Here is a 20,550-nt window from a genome sequence, read left to right as displayed (position 1 = left end):
AACAGGTATGTACCTTTAAAGATGGTAGGAATGGTAAAGACCCGCTATATTATAACAAAGAAGGAAAGAGTCTAAGGAAGTGGTGCAAGCCGGAAAGAAATAGTTAGACATTTTTGTGGAAGTAAGGAGATATTGTAGTAAAGGACTGAAATCAGAGATAAGGACTTTTGCGCATGATATTATACTGTATATAATAATAAATAAGTTACAAGATTGAGAGCAACTGCAGAAAGACCTCGACAACGTTGTGAGATGAACAGCGGGCAATAATATGATAATAAGCAGGGTTAAATGTCAGGTTGTGTATTTCACTAACAGGACACGCCACAGCAGTTTTAATTACTGCGTTGGTGGGATGAATATTCCTTAAGGGGATCAATGTAAACACTTAGGTGTTAATATAAGGAAAGTTCTCCATTGGGGTAATCACATAAACGGGACTGTAAATATCTCCATACATGGTTATGACGGTATTTGGGGGTTATAGTAAGGACATAAAGGAAAGGGCCTATAAGTCTTTGGTACAATCCCAACTAGAGTATGGTTCCACTTTATGGTAAACTCACCAAGATTACTTGATGCGAGAACTTGAAAAAAAAAATTATAATAAAAAAAAGCAGCTCGATTTGTTCTGGGCGATTTTTGGCAAAAGAGTAGTGTTACGAAAATGTTGCAAAGTTTCGGCTGGGAAGACTTGGGACAAAGGAGAAGAGCTGCTCGATTAAGTGGTACGTTCCGAGCTGTCAGTGAAGAATGGAGTGGAATGATATCAGCAGACTAATTATTTTGTGTGGTGTTTTCAAAAGTAGGGATGATCACAGTACGAAAATAAAGTTGGAATTCACGAGGACAAATTGGGACAAATAATAGTTTTCAGAAAGGGCAGTTAGGGACTTGAATAATTGTACCAAAGGAGGTGTTCAATAAATTTCCAAATTCTTTGCAATTATTAAAGAAAAGGCGAGGCAAAGAACAGATAGGGAATATGCCACCAGGGCTACGGAACTAAATGCACATCAGTGGTGATTGATTGATTGATTGATTGATTGATTGATTGATTGATTGATTGATTGATTGATTGATTGATTGATTGATTGATTGATTGATTGATTGATTGATTGATTGATTGATTGATTGATTGATTGATTGATTGTACGGCTCCATGGCTAAATGGTTAGCGTGCTGGCCTTTGGTCACAGTGGTCTCGGGTTCGATTCCCGACAGGGTCAGGAAATTAACCATAATTGGTTAATTTCGCTGGCACGGAGGCAGGGTGTATGTGTCGTCTTCATCATCATTTAATCCTCATCACGGCGCGCAGGTCGCCTACGGGAGTCAAATCAGAAGACCTACGTCTGGCGAGCCGAACTTGTTCTCGGACACTCCCGGCACTAAAAGACATACCCCATTTAATTTAATTTAATTGATTGATTAATTGATTGATTGATTGAGCATACATTAGAAAATTATATTCTTATAACGTATTCATAGATCGATATTTTCAAGCAGCTCTCTCAGAGGACCTGTATCTTCTCACGTTGAGTGAAAGAAGTTACATTTTAACCAATAAACTCCTTTCAAGGGAAAGGGTAGGTAAGGGTTATTCTGCCCCAAGGCAGGTCCGAACCTCCGCAGAGTTGTTCCTGAGCCGGAGTTTACGTGCGGTAGGGTGGCCAGTTCCCTTCCGCTCCTCCATTCCCTTACCCCCACCAACAGATCGTGGCAACCCATCCAACTCCTACCATGCCCAATGTTGCTTAACTTCGGAGATCTCACGGGATCCGGTGTTTCAACACGGCTACGGCCGTTACAAGGGAAAGAAAAACACCGTTTTGTATCAAGAATATACTGTATCTCTTGCAGTGTCAAAGCGTAATATTGTGACATTTTTATGATGGGGAAATATGTGAGCATTACCGCTGTACGCCCTGAAGGTACCTGGGAGAGACACATGCCCAGGCAGTTGGAGACAAAATGGAAAGCATAACATTTTAACACTCTTTAGAAATGGTTTGTTTTACAAGTGCGTGCTACCGGCATGCATGTCTTTGATGGAACCGAATTTATCATCATTCGTCTAGTTCTATTCTATTCTGGAATACGCTACAACTCTGCGATAACCAGCATGGTCCTTGCAAATTTGACCTAATGTTCTGTGAGATTCAAGGGACCCTCTGTGCTCAACACGTTACTCGCAGATCAAGAGGAATGTTATCAGTCTTCTGTCTTGAATGGATGTGTACAATTTCGCACTGCGAGTTATTTTAAATCAGTAAGCTGCGTGATTTACAAACACTACTTGAAATTCATCGAGAATTAAATCAGTGAAAATCTTCTTAATCCCAATCCATGACACATTTAATTGCTCCTCACCTCTTCGAATCTTATCATTAAAAGCTTACCCCATTTTAACGTTATCTCTGTAAATTAAATCTACTGCGATTCTTTACTCTTTCATTACGTAAGGATTTGGAGATAACCGGCGGCACAGTAATTGAAAGATGACAAATCGTTTTTAACAATGCACTGGAAGATTATGATTAAGTATTAGGGAGATAAATTTATCAGTAAGAATAATACGGCCGTTGCTTTATAAAGGAGACAGGGCGTGTATAACACATCATTTTCTGCAAGTAAGTAAGTAAGAGAACTTTCACTACCCGTTATGTGTTAAAACTTCGTCCAGTTTTGAACATCCTGTATAACATTACATACGGATCGCATTTTCCTTCAATGTGTGTGTGAATGTGTGTGTATTTTTTCTTTTAAAATTTGCTTTACGTCCCACCGACAGAGATAGGTCTTACTGTGACGATGGGATAGGAAAGGGCTAGGAGTGGGAAGCAAGCGGCTGGGGTTTTAATCCAGGCACAGCGCCAGCATTTTCCTGGCGTGAAAATGTGAAAGCGTGGGAAACCATCTTGACGGCTACCGACAGTTTGGGTACTAACCCACTATCTCCTCCATGCAAGGTGATAGCTACGTGACCAAAACCGTGGAGCCACTTGCTCGTTATGTGTGTGTCTTTCTGGGCGTAGGCGTTGAATAATTTGGAAGGTGTGACATTAAGAGTCATCTGGTATCATTTTGATCGGTTCAGAAAGAGAGACTTGGGGTTGGTGTTAACCACCAGACAGAGTCTGCACTCAGCCTTTTAAGAAAATTATAATAATTTGTCTAACCATTTAAGTGTTTAGTTTTAACTACTCTTCCGATGATTCAGGTAACCTGCTATCCTATTAATCTCTAAATTGTATGCGCCTAAGTACAGTTTTGAATCGTAGTGTAGTTATTTTATTAGTTGGTAATTTGCTGGATCTACGAGTCTTACTCCCAGTTTTCCACATACTCATTCCATAGTCTCATTTAAGTTCATAATCACCCTCTATTCAGTATCCCACTCATAACAATCTCTGCTTCCTCAAACTTGTTCCGTGCTGCCATAAACAGATCCCGTACATGCACAACTATGTTAGTACCTGTTCCTGCTTGCCTTACGTTATTGGTACCAACGTGTAATATTACCATCTTGTCCTTACCCTCCTTTTTCCTTTCTATCCTCCTCATCTGCCCTAACTTATTTCAAGGAGAGCAGTATACCCTGGTTCTCTTTCCTCCACATACCTGACAATATATTCATCCCATGACCAGAGTCAACCGCCCGACCAACCCCCCTTCCACATGATTAGTTCCCCTTCTGTCCTGGTCTGCCCTAACTTCCCTGATGCATGCAGAATCCACTTCCTCTTTCCTTCTCCCCTCTCACTACCCTGTTTCACCTCCCTCTTCCTTTCGTCTATTCTACGTTTTCCGTTTCCTGATGTTTCCTTTCTTTCTGCCCCACCCCTCCTCTGTAACACTTCCCTGATCTCCATCTTCCCTCTGCTGATCTACCTGCGGTGACTCATACCAATTGTTCACCGATTCCTCTCCTGGGCTCACTCCTCAGGAAAAACCTTAGCCCTCCTTTCCTTTCCGCTTAAGTTAGCCCACCTGTCTTCCACAACGTCTCCCTTTCTTCCACTCCCTTTTGCCTACCTTCCGTATCCTGTATATTAATTGAAGGAGACCTATCTTTATTCCTGCCCTCCGTTACAAGGTAAATTTTCTCCCTCAAACTCGCTGTCTCCTCCCAAAAATTCTTTAGGCTTCACTGACATCTACAGACCTTACACCTGCCTCTCTCAGCCATTCTTTTATCTCTCCTAAGGAATGTGAAATTATATGAAAATATCAACAGAAATAAAGGAGCGTATTCTATGAATAGGAGTAGGTTTTATTATGTCAGAGTAAAGAAGTAATGTATACTATACAAAGATGACACGACAGTAATGCAAGCAGTAAAACTATTGATAAAGTTACTACCTACACTAAAAGTATTTTAGTTAGACGTATCCTAATTATAAAACTAAGAATGAGAGGCTATCTATAGAAATGTGTAGCTACACTAAATACGATAGTCACAGAGAGAAGGTCATTGTTGGACGCGCTAGCGAGTGGTGGGCTATTCCAAGAGCTCTGTACTACCTTAGTGATGAATGAAAATTCACAGCCTGTTTCCAGTCATTCGACCGGGTCAGGGATGGAATGAATAAAGACCCCATCTAGCGGCGAGGATAGGGATTGTTCCGGCTGCCGAGGGCTGTCGCACTCCTCTGGGGCAATGATTGATGAATGACAGATACAATGAAATGATAGTTGAGAGTGTTGCTGGAATGAAAGGTGACAGGGAAAACCGGAGTACCCGCAGAAAAACCCGTCCCGCCTCCGCTTTGTCCAGCACAAATCTCACATGGAGTGACCGGGATTTGAACCACGGAACCCAGCGGTGAGAGGCCAGCGCGTGCCGCCTGAGCCACGGAGGCTCTACCTTATTGATAAAGTAGTTAATTGAAATTTTGTTCATTTTGTGTAAGTATGCGTGTGTGTGTTATCCATTTAGTTGTGTAAACACTGGTGATTAGTGTTTATTTGTAGTTATTTAGATTAAGTATTTTTATTGAAATTTTACATTTATTAGCTCCGTATGCGTCCCATAGAATACGTGTTTTAGGTTAGGTTTTGCTCTGTTTCGATTTTGGGTTGGGAGAAAGAAGATAATATCATATTTTCTTTTTCTTCTTCTTTATTATTTCTTCATTTAAATATCGATAAGTATGTTGATAGAATACTTATAAGGACAGACTATTATAAGAAATTGTAACTTCCGCACTGACGAAATTTCTAGCAGTCGTTGTATTGTTGTAGATTATTGCTGCTTTTGATATTCAAATATTGCATTGTTAGAAAACGTCGAGAACAAAGGTTATAGTGTAGTCAAGAAAACAAAAATAATAATCCGCTGTTTCCGTTTTCCGATCATTTATTTGAATTTATGTGAAGGTAGTTCAAATGTCCAGCGTAATTTATTCTTGCACGCTCCATCTTCCACATTTAACAGCAGTTGTAATTTCTGTTAACTTATAGGAATACAATGAAAATACTTTCTAATAATGATTAAGTTTTAACTACATTTTCCGCTGTTTCAGTTAACGAATTGAAATTACGATACACATAAACGCAATTTAGAATTACTTTAATGTAGTTACATTATTATAAATGATCGTGCATACTGTATCATCTATATATATAAAATAAGAGATTTGTCTGTACATTGCTCAGAATTTGAAAAGAATGGTATTTCTGTATCGGCCATGTCCATAGTAACATGGAAATGCACCTTTTACTTTTCCGTAATTTCTGTCTGTCTGTCTATCTATCTGCCTGTATGTATGTACACGCATCACAAGAAAACGGCTGAAGAGAATTTAATGAAAATCGGTATGTGAAGTCGGGGGATGAGGCACAACAATTTAGGCTGTAAATCATTTTGCTCACGCTGAGTGAAATGGTAGATTAGGGGGAGGCCTAAAATTTAATTCTCAAATATTTATATTATTAGTGGTCCTATCAATAAATACTACTCGCCGTAAGACCTATCTGTGTCGGTGCGACGTAAAGCAACTAGCAAAAAAAAATACTACATAACTAAAATTACATAGAATTGAATTTCCGATCATTTATCTCATACCTACATTGTTACCGTACTGGCTTTGATAACACAGATATTCATGAATTTGTATTTTTGTTGCCAAGTCCATATCAACGCAGAGCCATGAGAAAATGGGTTTACCGAGCTTGATAGCTGCAGTCGCTTAAGTGCGGCCAGTATCCAGTATTTGGTAGATAGTAGGTTCGAACCCCACTGTCGGCAGCCCTGAAAATGGTTTTCCGTGGTTTTCCACTTTCACTCCAGGCAAATGCTGGGGCTGTACCTTAATTAACGCCACGGCCGCTTCCTTCCCACTTCTAGCCCTTCCCTGTCCCATCGTCGCCATAAGACCTATCTGAGTCGGTGCGACGTAAAGCAACTAGCAACTAGAAAATGGGTTAACAGAATTTAATGAAAGTCGGTATATAGTGTGGGGCAATAAGAAACTACAATCTAAGTCATAAACAATTTTATTTGCCCTGTATGAAATTGTAATTTAGGGGAAGCCGCCTAAAATTTAATTTTTAAATACATATGTTATTGGTCTCATCGAAAAGTACTACATAACAAAAGTTATAGAGAATACAATGTCCGACCATTTATGTTTTACTCAATTTTACCGTACCGACTATGATAAGAGTGGTATTTCAGAGTTGGAAGAAAACTAAATGTGAAGGCCTACAATATTGGAAGCGCATAACATTGATCAACAATAACATTACATTGACCATTGTTTGTTGTGATGTTCTTTATTTCTTATGCTGACGCTCAACTCAGATAGATGGGTTTACTGCTGCGTACCGAGTATAACAGGCTGACTGAATACTGGCGGGAAATAGCTGGGGAGTTAGAAAACTTTCTTCTTTAGTATGCCATTCTTCTGGTTCAGACATTTTCTGATTTTGTTCTGCTGTTACGTAACTGAGTGAAATCATAGTTTAGGGGAAGACCTAAAACTTAATTCTCAAATATTTATGTTATTAGTGGTCGTATCTTAATGAAAATCGGTATGCAAAGTCGGGGAATAAGTAACTACAATCTAGGCCATAAATAATTGTATTCATGCTGAGTAAAATGGTAGTTTAAGCGAAGGCCTAAAATTTAATTCTCAAATATATTGTTATTAGTGATTGTATCTTAATGAAATTCGATAGGCTAAGTCGGGGAATAACTCGCTGCAATCTAGACCATAAATAATTGAATTCACGATGAGAAAAATGGTAGTTTAGTGGAAGGCCTAAAATTTAATTCTCAAGTATTTATGTTATTAGTGGTCCTATCTTAATGAAAATCGGTATACAAACTTGAGGAACAAGTCACTATCTAGACCATAAATAATTTTATTCACGCAGAGTGAAATGGTATTTTAGGGGAAGGCCTAAAATTTAATTCTCAAATAATCATGTTAGTAGCGGTCGTATCGATATAATTACCGCGTAACGAAAGTTATTTATTATTAAATTTCCGATCATTTATGTCTTCTACATTGTTACCGTACCGGCTATTATCACAGAGATATTCATGAATTTGGATTTTTGTTACTAAGTCGAGATCAGCGCCGAGTCACGAGAAAATGGGTGAACAGAATTTAACGAAAATCTGTATGTAAAGTCGGAGAATAAGGAACTACAGTCTACGCTGTAATTTTATAAGACGCCCTAATAACACAGAGTCTATCCGGGAGATAGTAGGTTCGAATCCCACTATCGGCAGCCCTGAAGATGGTTTTCCGTGGTTTCCCATTTTCAAACCAGGCAAATGCTGGGGCTGTACCTTAATTAAGGCCACGGCCGCTTCCTTCCAACTCCTAGGCCTTTCCTATCACATCGTCGCCACAAGACCTATCTGTGTCGGTGCGACGTAAAGCCCCTAGCAAAAAAAAAAAAAAAAAACACAGAGTCGAAAGGAAACTAAACGCGAAGGCCTACAATATAGAAAGCTCATAAAATTGATCAACAATAACATTATATTGACCATTGTTTGTTGTCATGTGCTTTGTGTCTTCTGTTGCCACTCATCTCCGATAGATAGGATTACTGCTACGTACCGAGCTTTTTTTTAAATTTGCCTTACGTCGTACCGACACAGATAGGTCTTATGGCGGCAAAGGGATAGGAAAGGGCTAGCAGTGTGAAGTAAGCGGCCTTGGCCCAAATGAAGGTACAGCCAAAGCATTTGACTGGTGTGAGAATGGGAAACCACGGAATACCATCTTCAGGGCTGGGGGTTCGAATCCACTATTTCCTGGATGCAAGCTCACAGCCGTGCGCCCCTAATGACACGGCCAACTCGCCCGGTTGTTCCGAGTGCAACAGCCTACCTGAATATTGGCGGGAAGTAGCTGGGATTTAGATAACTTTTTTAGCATGCATTCAAGCTATTCAATCCCTATTCTGAGGCACTGGTTGGAATGAGCAGAGTGCATATTTAACGGAATAAAGGCGGAGGAGTGTTCACGGCTGTTTGCGGCCTGGTAATAGCAGCTCTGGAACTTTGGACTGCTGGAACGACACCGTGTAACTGTTCGTTAAAAGTGAGAAAATGTGCGGTATTTTCAATTTGATGGAGTTTTTTATATGATAACATTGCTTTTAATCGCTACTTTCCTACTGACGTTTTTGTAATGACCTATGTTGACTTCAGTTAGGAAAACCACAAAGTCAGTCTTTCTGAAAATCCCGTAGCGAAGCACGGGTACATCAGCTAGTTGTGTAATATTTTGTCTAGTAGCGTGAACATCCTTCATCTGTTAGTGCGTAGATTGAAAAATAGTAATCCAACTAAGTTTCAAGTTTTAACTCAAGCTCTCTTATTTCAGATAACCTGTTATAATTAGGATACACCTAAATGCAGTTGAAAATTGTAGTGTAGTTGTTTTATTACATAGAATCTTGCCTGCTATATTCGTTTATTATCCTTGTGCTCGATATTTCAGCATTTAACGAAACGACAGGTTTAATTGATATTAGAGCATAGTAGGGTAAAATAGTGATAATAATAAACCGTCCACGTAGATAGCTCTGTTGTGTAATCCTTGTGTAGTTCTACCGAATTTCAAATTTTAACGGTAATTTTCATTTCTGTTTGCGTGTAGTAATAACATGTAATATTAGGATACGTCCAAACGCAGTGAATAATTATTTTTGTATTTATTTTATTGTAAATTGGCGTGTTTACTTTATAATTAATAAATATTTATGTAACAGGGAAAGTGTCTAAAAATTTAGCTCTCATTAGATTCTCAGTGTTGTAATTATAATAAGCTTAATAGTAGTTTAGAATTGTACCGTAACTATTCTTATTAGACCACATTTTACTTGCTTTTCATGTTTTTAAATAATAATAATAATAATAATAATAATAATAATAATAATAATAATAATCAATAAGCTTCCTTGACTACAATACACCCTTTGTTCTCGACCGTAGCTAAAATGCAATATTTGAATACGAAAAGCGGCTATAATCGTAACAATACGACGACGTCTGTTAACTAATAATAATATTGTACCTATTTTGGGGGAATGTTACTAAGTCATGGAAGTAGGAAAGGAAAAACGACTATGCACAATTTTCCCGACCAGTTCTACGGACATTTCTACGAAAATGTGAATTATTGCTCCCTGTAACAATACATGCCCCCATAGTATTATCAAATTAATAGGTTATGCCACGTGATTTGTAATTGCAGAAAGTAAAATGAACGCCACAAACCATGATTGACAATTCTGGCACGGATAATAATTCCAGCTGGAAGGGCCGAAATGTATTTTCACACTTCTAGCGAATATCATGTATGTTGTCTTTGTGTCTGTGCCGGTATAGGAGTATTAGTAGTGTAGTGGTTCGAATCCAATCTTATTTTTAAACAACACATCGTGCCCCATTGTAACTGGGAAGCACTTTTTATCCACACCTACGTGGTCGCAACACAACACTTATTCATTCATTCACTAAGTATTACAGAGACGAGTACACAAATATGTTGCTAACTTACGGACGCGATTTCAATGCTCGAGTAATATTTTTTCAAGGTTCATTCCACAATCTGACTTTTGGTCAAGAGACCGCTTTTCTTTTCAGATGAATCACGATTTCACAACAATGGCATGGTGAATCGGAGGTATATGCGCTATTAGAGCGCGGAGTATCCCCACTGCGTATGGCATGACGCATTTTAAGTACAGTGGGGGGTGGGTAAATATTTGGTGTGGGACCATGGGCGAATACCCAATCGGACCACATTTTTTCGACGTTCCTCTAACGGGAGAACACTAACCGTCGTTTTCTTCAAAATGAACTCCCACAGTAGATGGAGGACTTGTCACTGTTCGGCCGATTATAAATGTGGTTTCAACATCATTTCAACAGGAATCGGTAGTTGTCTGGAGCCATCTCCATGCTCACATCCTTATAAAAGAATAGGAAATGGAGGAGCCGTTCCCTACCCCGCCAGCTCACCGATCTTACGCTACTTAATTTATTCCTCTGGTGTCCCTTAAAACGGGCAGTATATTATCCACAGGGGTCTGAAAATTCTGGTCACTTTCGGCAACTGATCATCGAGGTATGCCAAGCTGTTACACCTCACATGTTACATCGAGCAAGAATGTCTTTACAGCGTCGTACTGAAATCTGTATAATCCAAGGTGGTCGACATTTCGAACAATCGCTGCGCTGAATACACAGGGTACCCTGCTTCTTACCCACAGGCCATCATGCCGTAGTCCAACCTGGCTACGTAACACCCTCAAGTAGGAATGTGACTATTTCACGCCCACGGTAAAAGCATTAAAATGTGTACCACACTGGGAACTGCACTTGTTTCCTGGCAGCTTGGTTCTGCAACAGCAGTGATGTGAAGTGCAGCCACCATAGCTACGGAGAAACGCGCCGGATGTTGGGTACGTAAATAATTTCTTCGTTGCCCTAATATACACTTCCTGTCAATATGTAAGGTAATGTTATTTGCAGCTGGGATCGTTTTAAACATTCATTATAGTTTACGTCGTTGAAATAGTATAGGCGCTAATGATGTAATCTATATTGTCAAAAATGTACTCAGCAACGTACTGTAGTTGTAATAAGGCGATGTAGGATCAGGTACCTATGTCTTTTAGGTTTTCTACGATATAAGAGTTGGATTGAGTATACACAAACAAAAGAGGAGAAAGGGTTTTGGAGGGCTACCCGATCTATACGTAAATGGAGCAATGGAGCATTCCTCTAATACCTTGGATAGGAAGAACAAATTTTACGGTTTTTGTCGATGCCAAGGTGCCATAATGTCGCCCTGTACGTATTCTTTAACGTGTCATTAATTATTCTGCCTTGAGAACGGCGTATTTTGATCGGCTTCAAGTACCACTAAACAGAGCCGGGATGGAAATTGCCAACTTGGGTTCAGAAAATCAGCGCTTCTACCGTCCGAGCCACTCAGCCCTGGAGAAAATGAGGACTATTATTATTATTGTTATTATTATTATCTGAAGGATGTCTGCTTCATAACTGCTGTAAGCTTGCATTCGGGAGTTAGTTGGTTCGAATCCCACCGTCAGCAGCCCTGAGGATGGTTTACCGTGGTTTCACATTTTCACGCAGAAGGAAAATATTGGAGCTGTGACTTAATTAATGTCACGGCGATACCTTCCCAATCCTAGCCCTTTCCCATTCTTCCGTCGCCGAAAACAGTCGATGTGTTAGTGCGACGTTAAGCAAACAGCAAGAAAATAAGAGTCAAACTCCATAATCGTAAGTTTCTTTCCGTATTGTCCAAGTATCGGAACCATTTCAAAACTATACTTCATACATTGTGTCATAACTATCGTAATTAGAGCTCTACATAACCGAGTACGAAGATCATAGGTAACATGAAATAGTATGACCCCCGGGTATATCGGCAAGCCACCAAACGTCTCTGTGGAGCGTACTGTATACCAAAAAGGAATGTTAAAAATCCTGCCGAACCTATTTATGTTCGCTTTTTTCTGTCAGTATCAGATCTGTCCCTTCAGGTAATTCCTTTGTTTGATGAAGAATCGTACCCACAACAACAACATAGTCAATACGATTTGGAGTTTTCTTTTAATTCTGTTTCTGTTATTACACACCAGTCATTAATTAATATGCCTGACTCAGAGGCCAACTGGTTAACATGCTAGCTCTTGGAAATGGGGGTCCCAATTCGATTCTTGACTGGGTAACTGGCTTTTAACCTTTATTGATTATTAGTCTGGCTCGAGGACTGGGCATTTTCGCCACCTTCTCATTAGATTTTGTTCTATGTAGGGTCTCATCCTCACAAATACGCAGGTCGCTCCATGGGTGTCAGTTGGAAAGACCCCCCACCAGGCCTCTCCAGAGCCACACGGTATTATTATTATTATTATTATTATTATTATTATTATTATTATTATTATTATTATTATCGTTATGATTGTTATTATTATTGCTAACGCAATGAGAATGCATTGAGATTACAGGAAATGCATTATTTAAATTATTTAGAACAAGCATGAATCCTACAGAATCATACAGTTACGAGCTAGGAAAGGCTAATTCATATCTACACCATGTATATTATCGCTTAAAAACCAGTACCACGAAACGATAAATTAATAATTTTACACAGACAAGGAAGAAACATTTAAAACTGTAAACTTTTCAGAAATCTAAGGGAATGGTGTCTTAATATGAAATAGAACAACTAATTTGTAAGTAAGAGATAAACATCATTCCTGTGCGTTATGTCTATGGTAGTTACGAGATCTTCAGCTATTGCATATGGCTGTATTATGTGTTTGTTTCCTATGCGACGGTATCCTCAGGGGGCAAGACCGATCCACTATGGAATTTTTTACCAAGTACAACAGCCACATTATGTTCGCCAACCAGTCGAACCAGAACCAAGTCTAATCCGCTTTAATAATAATGTTTTTGTTTATTCACATCCCTATAACTACTTTGACGGTTTTCGTAGTCGCCGAGGTGCCGGAATTTTGTCCTGCAAGAGTATTATTTACGTGCCAGTAAATCTTCCGTCATGAGGCTGACGTATTTGTTCAGCTTCAAATACCATCAGACTGAGCCGGGATCGAACCTGCCAAGTTGGGATAAGGAGGCCAGCGTCTCAACCGTCTGAGCCACTCGGCCCTGTTAACCCATTTTACGCCAGCCACTACTCATTACCAATAATTATTGTACGGTATATATTGCACTTCCTGATATCTCGTAGAAGCAATAAAAAATTGTACCGTAGTTCTAGTTGCAGTTAAGATCAAAGAGCACCCATTTGAATGAAAAGCACAATTATGTTACTCGCGATATCTGTGATGTAACCTCGAACTGGGCGTCCTGGTTGTGGCTCCTTGCTTTCTCCTCGATCACACAGCTACCTAACTTATTCAAAGTACATATCCGTTGTGTATTAGCTCACCTGATATCCATGATTGTTAAGGCGCATGACCTGACACCATGGTTAGACGGTTCGGGTGCAGTGGTGGAAAATATTTTCAGCGTCAGAATGTCCACCGGCAGGGTAGGAGAGGTGGTGGTATACATTTTATAATCACTGCATCATCATCCCAATCACTACATTGCATACCAAAATCATGGATTCAATTCCAAACTTCACCGCAGTGATATGTGACGCTCTTGATGGGGATTCATCCGACTGATGGAAATGTTATGCGTTGAGCAGACCCTTTGCTGTTTTTTGAGAGGAGAAGGCAACGTGCTTACATCACGTTTCACCCTATTCCTACCTTGTTATCATCATCCCACATCCAGGCTCATAGGTCGTCCGTCGGCTTCACACCAGGCGAGCCGAACATGTCCTCGAACACTGTCGACACTAGAAGCCATACGATCGATCAATCAATCAATCAATCAATCAATCAATCAATCAATCAATCAATCAATCAATCAATCAATCAATCAATCAATCAATCAATCAATCAATCAATCAATCAATCAATCAATCAATCAATCAATCAATCATGTAATAATTTATCGGCGTGACATCGAAATCAGAGAAAGTATTGCTTTCCACCGTAAGTCTTCTACAAACCCTTCGATGGCAAAGTTCAAAAAACGAGAACATTTGTAATCAGGAAAGAAGTATTTGCACCCTGTTGTAAACATTTTAAGGAAGTTAAAATGTTGATGATGATGATGATGCTCGTTGTTTAAAGGGGCCTAACATCGAAGGTCATCGGGCCCAGTTAAAATATTGTCCACGATCTGAAAGTGACCGTTGTCTATGACTTCCGCCTCAGTTGAAAGTCGGGTCTTTCTCAACTGTGCGTGAGAATGATTTCTTGACAGTCAAAGTTGTTGCATGTTGTCGATCTAAACTTCCAGTAATCATGACAAGGCACAGTTCTTACATCTCGACCTGATGGGACACGTTACAGATAGAGGCGACGTTCTGTAGGATGGATTATTCAGCATTGGTTCACGATATTATTTACGGATAAATATGATTTACTGCACGTCTTACTGCTGACAATAGTTTGAAACTTAATAAACAGGTACCCGGAAACGATGTGTTTGGGTAACATTACACGTGAACACGATACTTTCTCCCTGATTATTCAGGACAACCTCAATATTTCTTAATATCGGGATAACATTCTTCAACTTAATCACCAATATATTTTAGTTCGGAGAATAATATTCATGTTTATGGAGGACATCTACCGCGTCAATTGTACGGACATCGTCAACGTCTTTCCTCACACTGGTGCCATCGCCTGTTCAGAAGCCTCTTTGCTCGTATTCCTCGAGATGGTTCAGCTCTTGTCAAAAACGCTTCCGGGAAAGATTATATGCATGTACGTCTTTAACTATATACCAGCACCCCTGCCAATCTTGAATGTCTGTCAACCGGGAATTGAACCCGGGCCTCTGAGGACCGTAACTTATTGTGCTAACCCTTACACTAAGGAGTCGGACGTGATTGATGTGTATGACATACTGGACCGACAATAGCTTGTCAGAATGGTAGATCATGCAGCAAGAAACAAATATTCGTCACTGAATTGGAAAATATGACGTGTATTTAAGGTTCTGCGACTAGGTGTGAGCTATGCAAAGTGAGGAACTATGCTATCTAATACTCATTCATTCACACATTCCTTCTTAACAGGTATTTCAAAAAATTCCAACATTTTTGCAGAATGCCACAGTGATATTACATTATTCTGATGCGCTTAATAACACAGACTATTAGATAACATATGAAATGTCGTATGGCTTTTAGTGCCGAGATATCCCAGGACGGGTTCGGCTCGCCAGGTGCAGGTCTTTCTATTTGAAGCCTATAGGCGACCTGCGCGTCGTGATGAAGATGAAATGATGATGAAGACAACACATACACCCAGCCCCCGTTCCGTAGGAATTAACAAATTAAGGTTAAAATCCCCGACCTGACCGGGAATCGAACCCGGGACCCTCTGAAACGAAGGCCAGTACGCTGACCGTTCATCGAACGAGTCGGACAGATAACGTATACAAAACGTAAACGAAAAACCTCCACATCGTACCTCATACAAATGTTTCAATATCTTATTTTTCGTTTCCGTGAAAATGCATGAATTTCTGAGTTCCTCTGTGACCGTTCCTTTTATATATGTCTCAGTTTTACAATTCCTCACTTTATTAGCTAATTAACTGTTGTATCATAGCTTGATTTAATGCTGAAAAAACTGAGAGTCTTTAGTACTAATTTGCCAATTGCTTTATGCATAGTAATACCTACATTCCATCTACAGCTTCAGCAAGGATGATCTCTTCAAAGAGGACTAAATGTTAAGCTGATTATCACCTAATACGATCATGCATCTGGCTCTCCCTAATAAATTAGCGCACTATTGTGTATTCGTGTCAAGATATTGCTATGAGTACACCAGCATTCCGTTTTGCTCTAGGAGATGATTTATGTTTTCATTTTACTGCTTGAATATAATCGCTAGATCTTACCATGCATAGTCAGATGACACGTGTGATCCACTTTTCTATCGAGAAAGAGATATAATAGAATGTGGTCTACATAAACTGGAAACAGTTTTAGATAAAGCAAGGGTCAAATGAAGAGTTTCTCTTATTGTATAAAATATGAACCTAATTTAAGGCATAGGTACTCTGAAAGAAGAATATCAAACAGGGATATTCCATAATGACACACTGTGAATACCGTCCTAATATAGAGATTTTTACAGTCATTCTCTCTCTGTCATTAAGGTGATATTTACTATGACTTCCGGGGTATCTGCGCCGCTTACAATCCCTTCACTTCCATAGTCCGAGGCTACAGGTTCCCAGAGAGATAATGGGTTTCTATGGGACAGAATTGAATTCTGGTGTATTTTACCGGTATTTAACAATGCAGGGAGGAATTCAGGCGGGTGAAAATGTAGTAAGCCGCCTGGCCTGTGCTGACGACTTGGTCTTAATGGCAGATTGTGCCGAAGCCGAACTTAAAAATAGGTGCAATAAGTATGGTCTGAAAAGTAGCCTTTTGAAAACTAAATTGTTGTTAGTAGATAAGAAATTCAACAGAATTGAATGTCAGATTGGTGATACAAAGCTGAAACAAGTAGATAATTTTAATTATTTAGATTGTGTGACTTCGGTAATACAGTGAGATTGAATTAAGGTGCAATAAAACTACTGTAGTGAGCTCGCAGTTGCGACGAACAGTCTTCTGGAAGAAGGAAGTCAGCTCCCGGAGGAAACTATCTTTACATCGGTCTGTTTCCAGACCAACTTTGCTTTACGGGGTTGAAAGCTGGGTGGACTCAAGATATCTTATTCATAAGTAAGAAGTAACAGATATGGAAGTAGCGAGAATTATTGCTGGTGCAAACAGGTGGGAACAATGGCAGGAGGGCACACGGAATGAGGATATGAAGGCTAAGTTAGGAACGAACTCTATGGATGAAGCTGTACGCATTAACCGTCTTCGGTAGTGGGGTCATGTAAGGCAAATGGAGGAGGATAATGGACTGTGTTATGGAGGGTAAGAGAAGTATAGGGAGACCAAAACGACGATAGTTAGACTCAGTTTCTAACGAATTAAAGGTAAGATGTATAGAATTAAATGAGGACACAGCACTAGTTGCAAATAGATGATTGTGGTGACGTTTAGTAAATTCACAGAGGTTTGCAGACTGAACGCTGAAAGACATTACGGTCTGTAATGTTAATGTATGTATTAACAATGTTAATATTATTATGATGTGTAAATAGTTACAGATAAGTAATTACAGGTCATACTTGGACTTATTTTCAATCAAAGATATCAAAATAAATCACTGAAACTATAAAATACAACAGAAAGTTTATCTGGCTCCAATAAAATATTTCTGCTCTCTCTTGAAGTTCAATGGTTCGATCCACCAACCTTAGCAGATTATTGTATGATGTAGAGGTTTATCATGTCTGCAGCCAAAGCATGGCAGTAAGGCGAGTTAGAGTGGTAACTAAGACTCAGTGTGTTGAACATCAGCGTGGGCCGCAATGGACCCCTTAGCAATGAGCAGAAAATGATGATGAATGTGAATTTCATTGTATCGATAAACAAACAACGTTGAATATTACATTTACTGCTGTTGAGTAAATGTCCTCAAGAGACATGTTTCTGCAACGTGGGTTACCGAGTTATTAATAGGGCACTGAGAAGTCCAAGACAAGCTTCTCTAGTATAAAGAATACTTTATCTTTTTCGCTTCCAGTCTCGTAATTGAACCACAGTTATTAATATGTTACGTCGTTGTGTTTCGAACCAGAGGAGACCTTGTAGCTTGTTAATTCGTTCTTTGACGATTTCAGAATCAATCCATATAACTCAACAAAGAAGATCGGTCTGATTAAAATCTTCTGAGATTCCTTTTTACGGTTTCTTAATACATAGTTTCTCTTTCCCAGGATGATGTTCACCGCACTGCTGCTGTTGGCTCTGTTGAGTACCACTGTGAGCACAGAGAAGGCTCGATTTGATAACTACAAAGTGTATCGAGTGTTGCCTAACCTACCCGAGCAAGTCAAACTCTTGCACGAACTCGAGAATGCTGCAAGTGGGGTAAGTTTTCTGGACCTTATTTTCCATGAAATCAGATATATCGATGGCTGAGAATGAAAGAGTTACAACTTCAAAGCATGCATTTTTGAGATTTTTCAATCAGTGCATAACTTATTTCGAACTCTAGAAACTCCAACATTGTTATGACATAAAATGAAATGCATTCATAACAAGAAGTACTTCTAACGCTTTTCAGTGTTCTGACATTAGCCGCTTTACTTGATTCGAAAGGGTTACATTTTCAGTTGTAACTGTTTTCCATAATATGAACAAGAATTTGTTGTCCGAAAAAACTGCTGCATTTTAAATTGCATCTGCTTCTGATTCAATCCTTTTCAGGATTAACAAGTTTCATTAAAGTATGATCAGTCTTAGCGACACAAAAGGTCATGCCATGATAGAGGAACTGCAAACATCAATGGCAGTGTTATAATGAGGCAAACAAAGCATGGTGAGGAGTGAACTAATTTGTCACTGCATTCTTCACTGGGCCAGAAAGTGCCACCGCATTACTTCTTCTTATTATTATATGATTATTATTATTATTATTATTATTATTATTATTATTATTATTATTATTATTATTATTATTATTATTATTATTACAAACTTGACGTGAGTTTGTCAGAATTATTGTAATTATGGGGAACTTATCAGAATTTTTGCAAATAGGCGGGTGTTTGTCGCAAGCTGTAAGAATAGTGCATCAGTGTTGTTGGTTTAGTAGGCATGATTGTGTCACATTAGAAAGACTTAAAGCGTGTAGTGACCCAAAAATGGAAAGCAGAGGCATACCTTTAGTTACTCTATCATTAAAATCAATTAATAAGAAGAAAGAAGGAAGCGAGTCATTGGAAGAAATTAAATGAATCTCACAAAATTCTGACAAGTGTCCCGATGGAACTTTCTTCTTTCTTTCTTTCTTTCTTTCTTTCTTTCTTTCTTTCTTTCTTATTAGTGCCTTTTTCAGTGGCAAAGTTACGGCTCTAGAACTTCTCTTAAACATGAGCACATTTTGATTCCAATATAAAATATTTAAAATGAATTTATAGATTACAAATAAATTTAAATAAACTATAAACCAAATTAATAGTAAAATGACATGATATAAGTTAAATTTAAGGTCATCAAAGTTGAGTATGAGAAATATTGAATACGTAAATTAGAGAAAATTAGAACATTCTCTAAGATCAAGTATAAACACAGTAATAAATGTAAATACTGCAATAAATCAAAATACGCAGTTCATGATCGTGGTAAACACCCAAACAGAATCAGTACTGGTATATAATAAAGTATCAAACGGCACATAATGAGTTTTGATAGAGTTGAGCCTCATTATTGTCGAAAGGACACAAAAAGATGAGTATTTAGACGGTAGTATGAATATTAGTGTGATGAAAATTATAACACTAAAAACATACACAATTTTTATTGAAATTTTGTGTGTTTGACAGACTGGGAAGTTTTTATGTCCTACTTGACTAAGCCGACACTGAAAAGTATGGCTTCCTTCTTAACATATTTGTGTAATGTACAGATTATATAAAGTGTTCTGCAAGGTAACGCACATGCTCTTCAGTTTTTCATTCACTGTATTTGTCATTTCATGCTCTTAAAAAGAGATAAGTGTTGTCTGTGTATAGCGTACGATTACCGTGATGAATCTGAAAAATGAATTTGGGAAAATGTTGCTAATGTACTCGGTTTAAACCTGCCACACACACACTTCTCATATCCTGGATACACGTAAAATGAGAACGATTGAATGCATGCCACAATTTATCGAGGGAAGAATAGAATCATTAGAAGTTTTCCAATAACTTTACCAATGCAGTGGGACACGGTTATGAGAATGGCAAGGAAAATTGACAATGTTTATAAAGTAGTAAAAATGAACCCTTCCGATATTGTTGATATTATAAGCCTATATTGCTACCTTTCCACCCCACGCCATTTGCCGCATAGAACCAAATGACTGCATGATAATCCCTAAAAAAATCGGGATACTGCCATATAGCACCATACGCCAAAGCGCCTGATGGAAAGGGACCTTTTTAGTCTAGAGTCAAATGTCACCTCATCAGGAAGGAACAAAAAAAATTCAGAATGATGGGTGAGCAAATGCTCTTCCGACCGTGCAAGGGTCTACTGCACCCTTCCGTTCCAAAGAATCAAACCACCGACCTCCCAAGGCCATGGTACGTTCGCGGCAGAAGATCAAAGAAAATAACACATAGCTAGCTTAAAGGCATAAATGAACGGAAGGAAACCTGGGATACAATGTTATTCGGCAAAATGACAGGCAGACAAAAATTTAAATACCTATTTATTGAGCCTTGATAAATCAAATTAATTAAAGATTGATCCTGAATATTTATAGTATATTAATATTGAATATGCAATGTCCAATGGACTAAATACAAATTGTAAAGTG

At 38.8% G+C, this 20,550-nt stretch overlaps 1 protein-coding gene across 1 annotated transcript in view; it reads left to right on the top strand.

Annotated features, from left to right (window-relative positions):
- The first annotated feature begins 2,615 nt into the window (after window positions 1-2,615).
- Window positions 2,616-20,550, top strand: part of LOC136862932 (zinc carboxypeptidase) — a 170,681-nt gene continuing 152,746 nt past the window's right edge. Inside the window, exons 1-2 of the mRNA XM_067139221.2 lie at window positions 2,616-2,633; window positions 17,960-18,113. Of these exons, the coding sequence (XP_066995322.2) occupies window positions 17,961-18,113 (153 nt within the window). The 5' untranslated portion in view covers window positions 2,616-2,633; window position 17,960. The remainder of the gene's footprint in view (window positions 2,634-17,959; window positions 18,114-20,550) is intronic.

This window comes from Anabrus simplex, chromosome 2 (genome assembly GCF_040414725.1).
Source record: "Anabrus simplex isolate iqAnaSimp1 chromosome 2, ASM4041472v1, whole genome shotgun sequence".
NCBI lineage: Eukaryota > Metazoa > Arthropoda > Insecta > Orthoptera > Tettigoniidae > Anabrus > Anabrus simplex.
The sequence above is the reverse complement of the archived record's forward strand: the minus strand, read 5'-3'. Positions and strand labels throughout refer to the sequence as shown.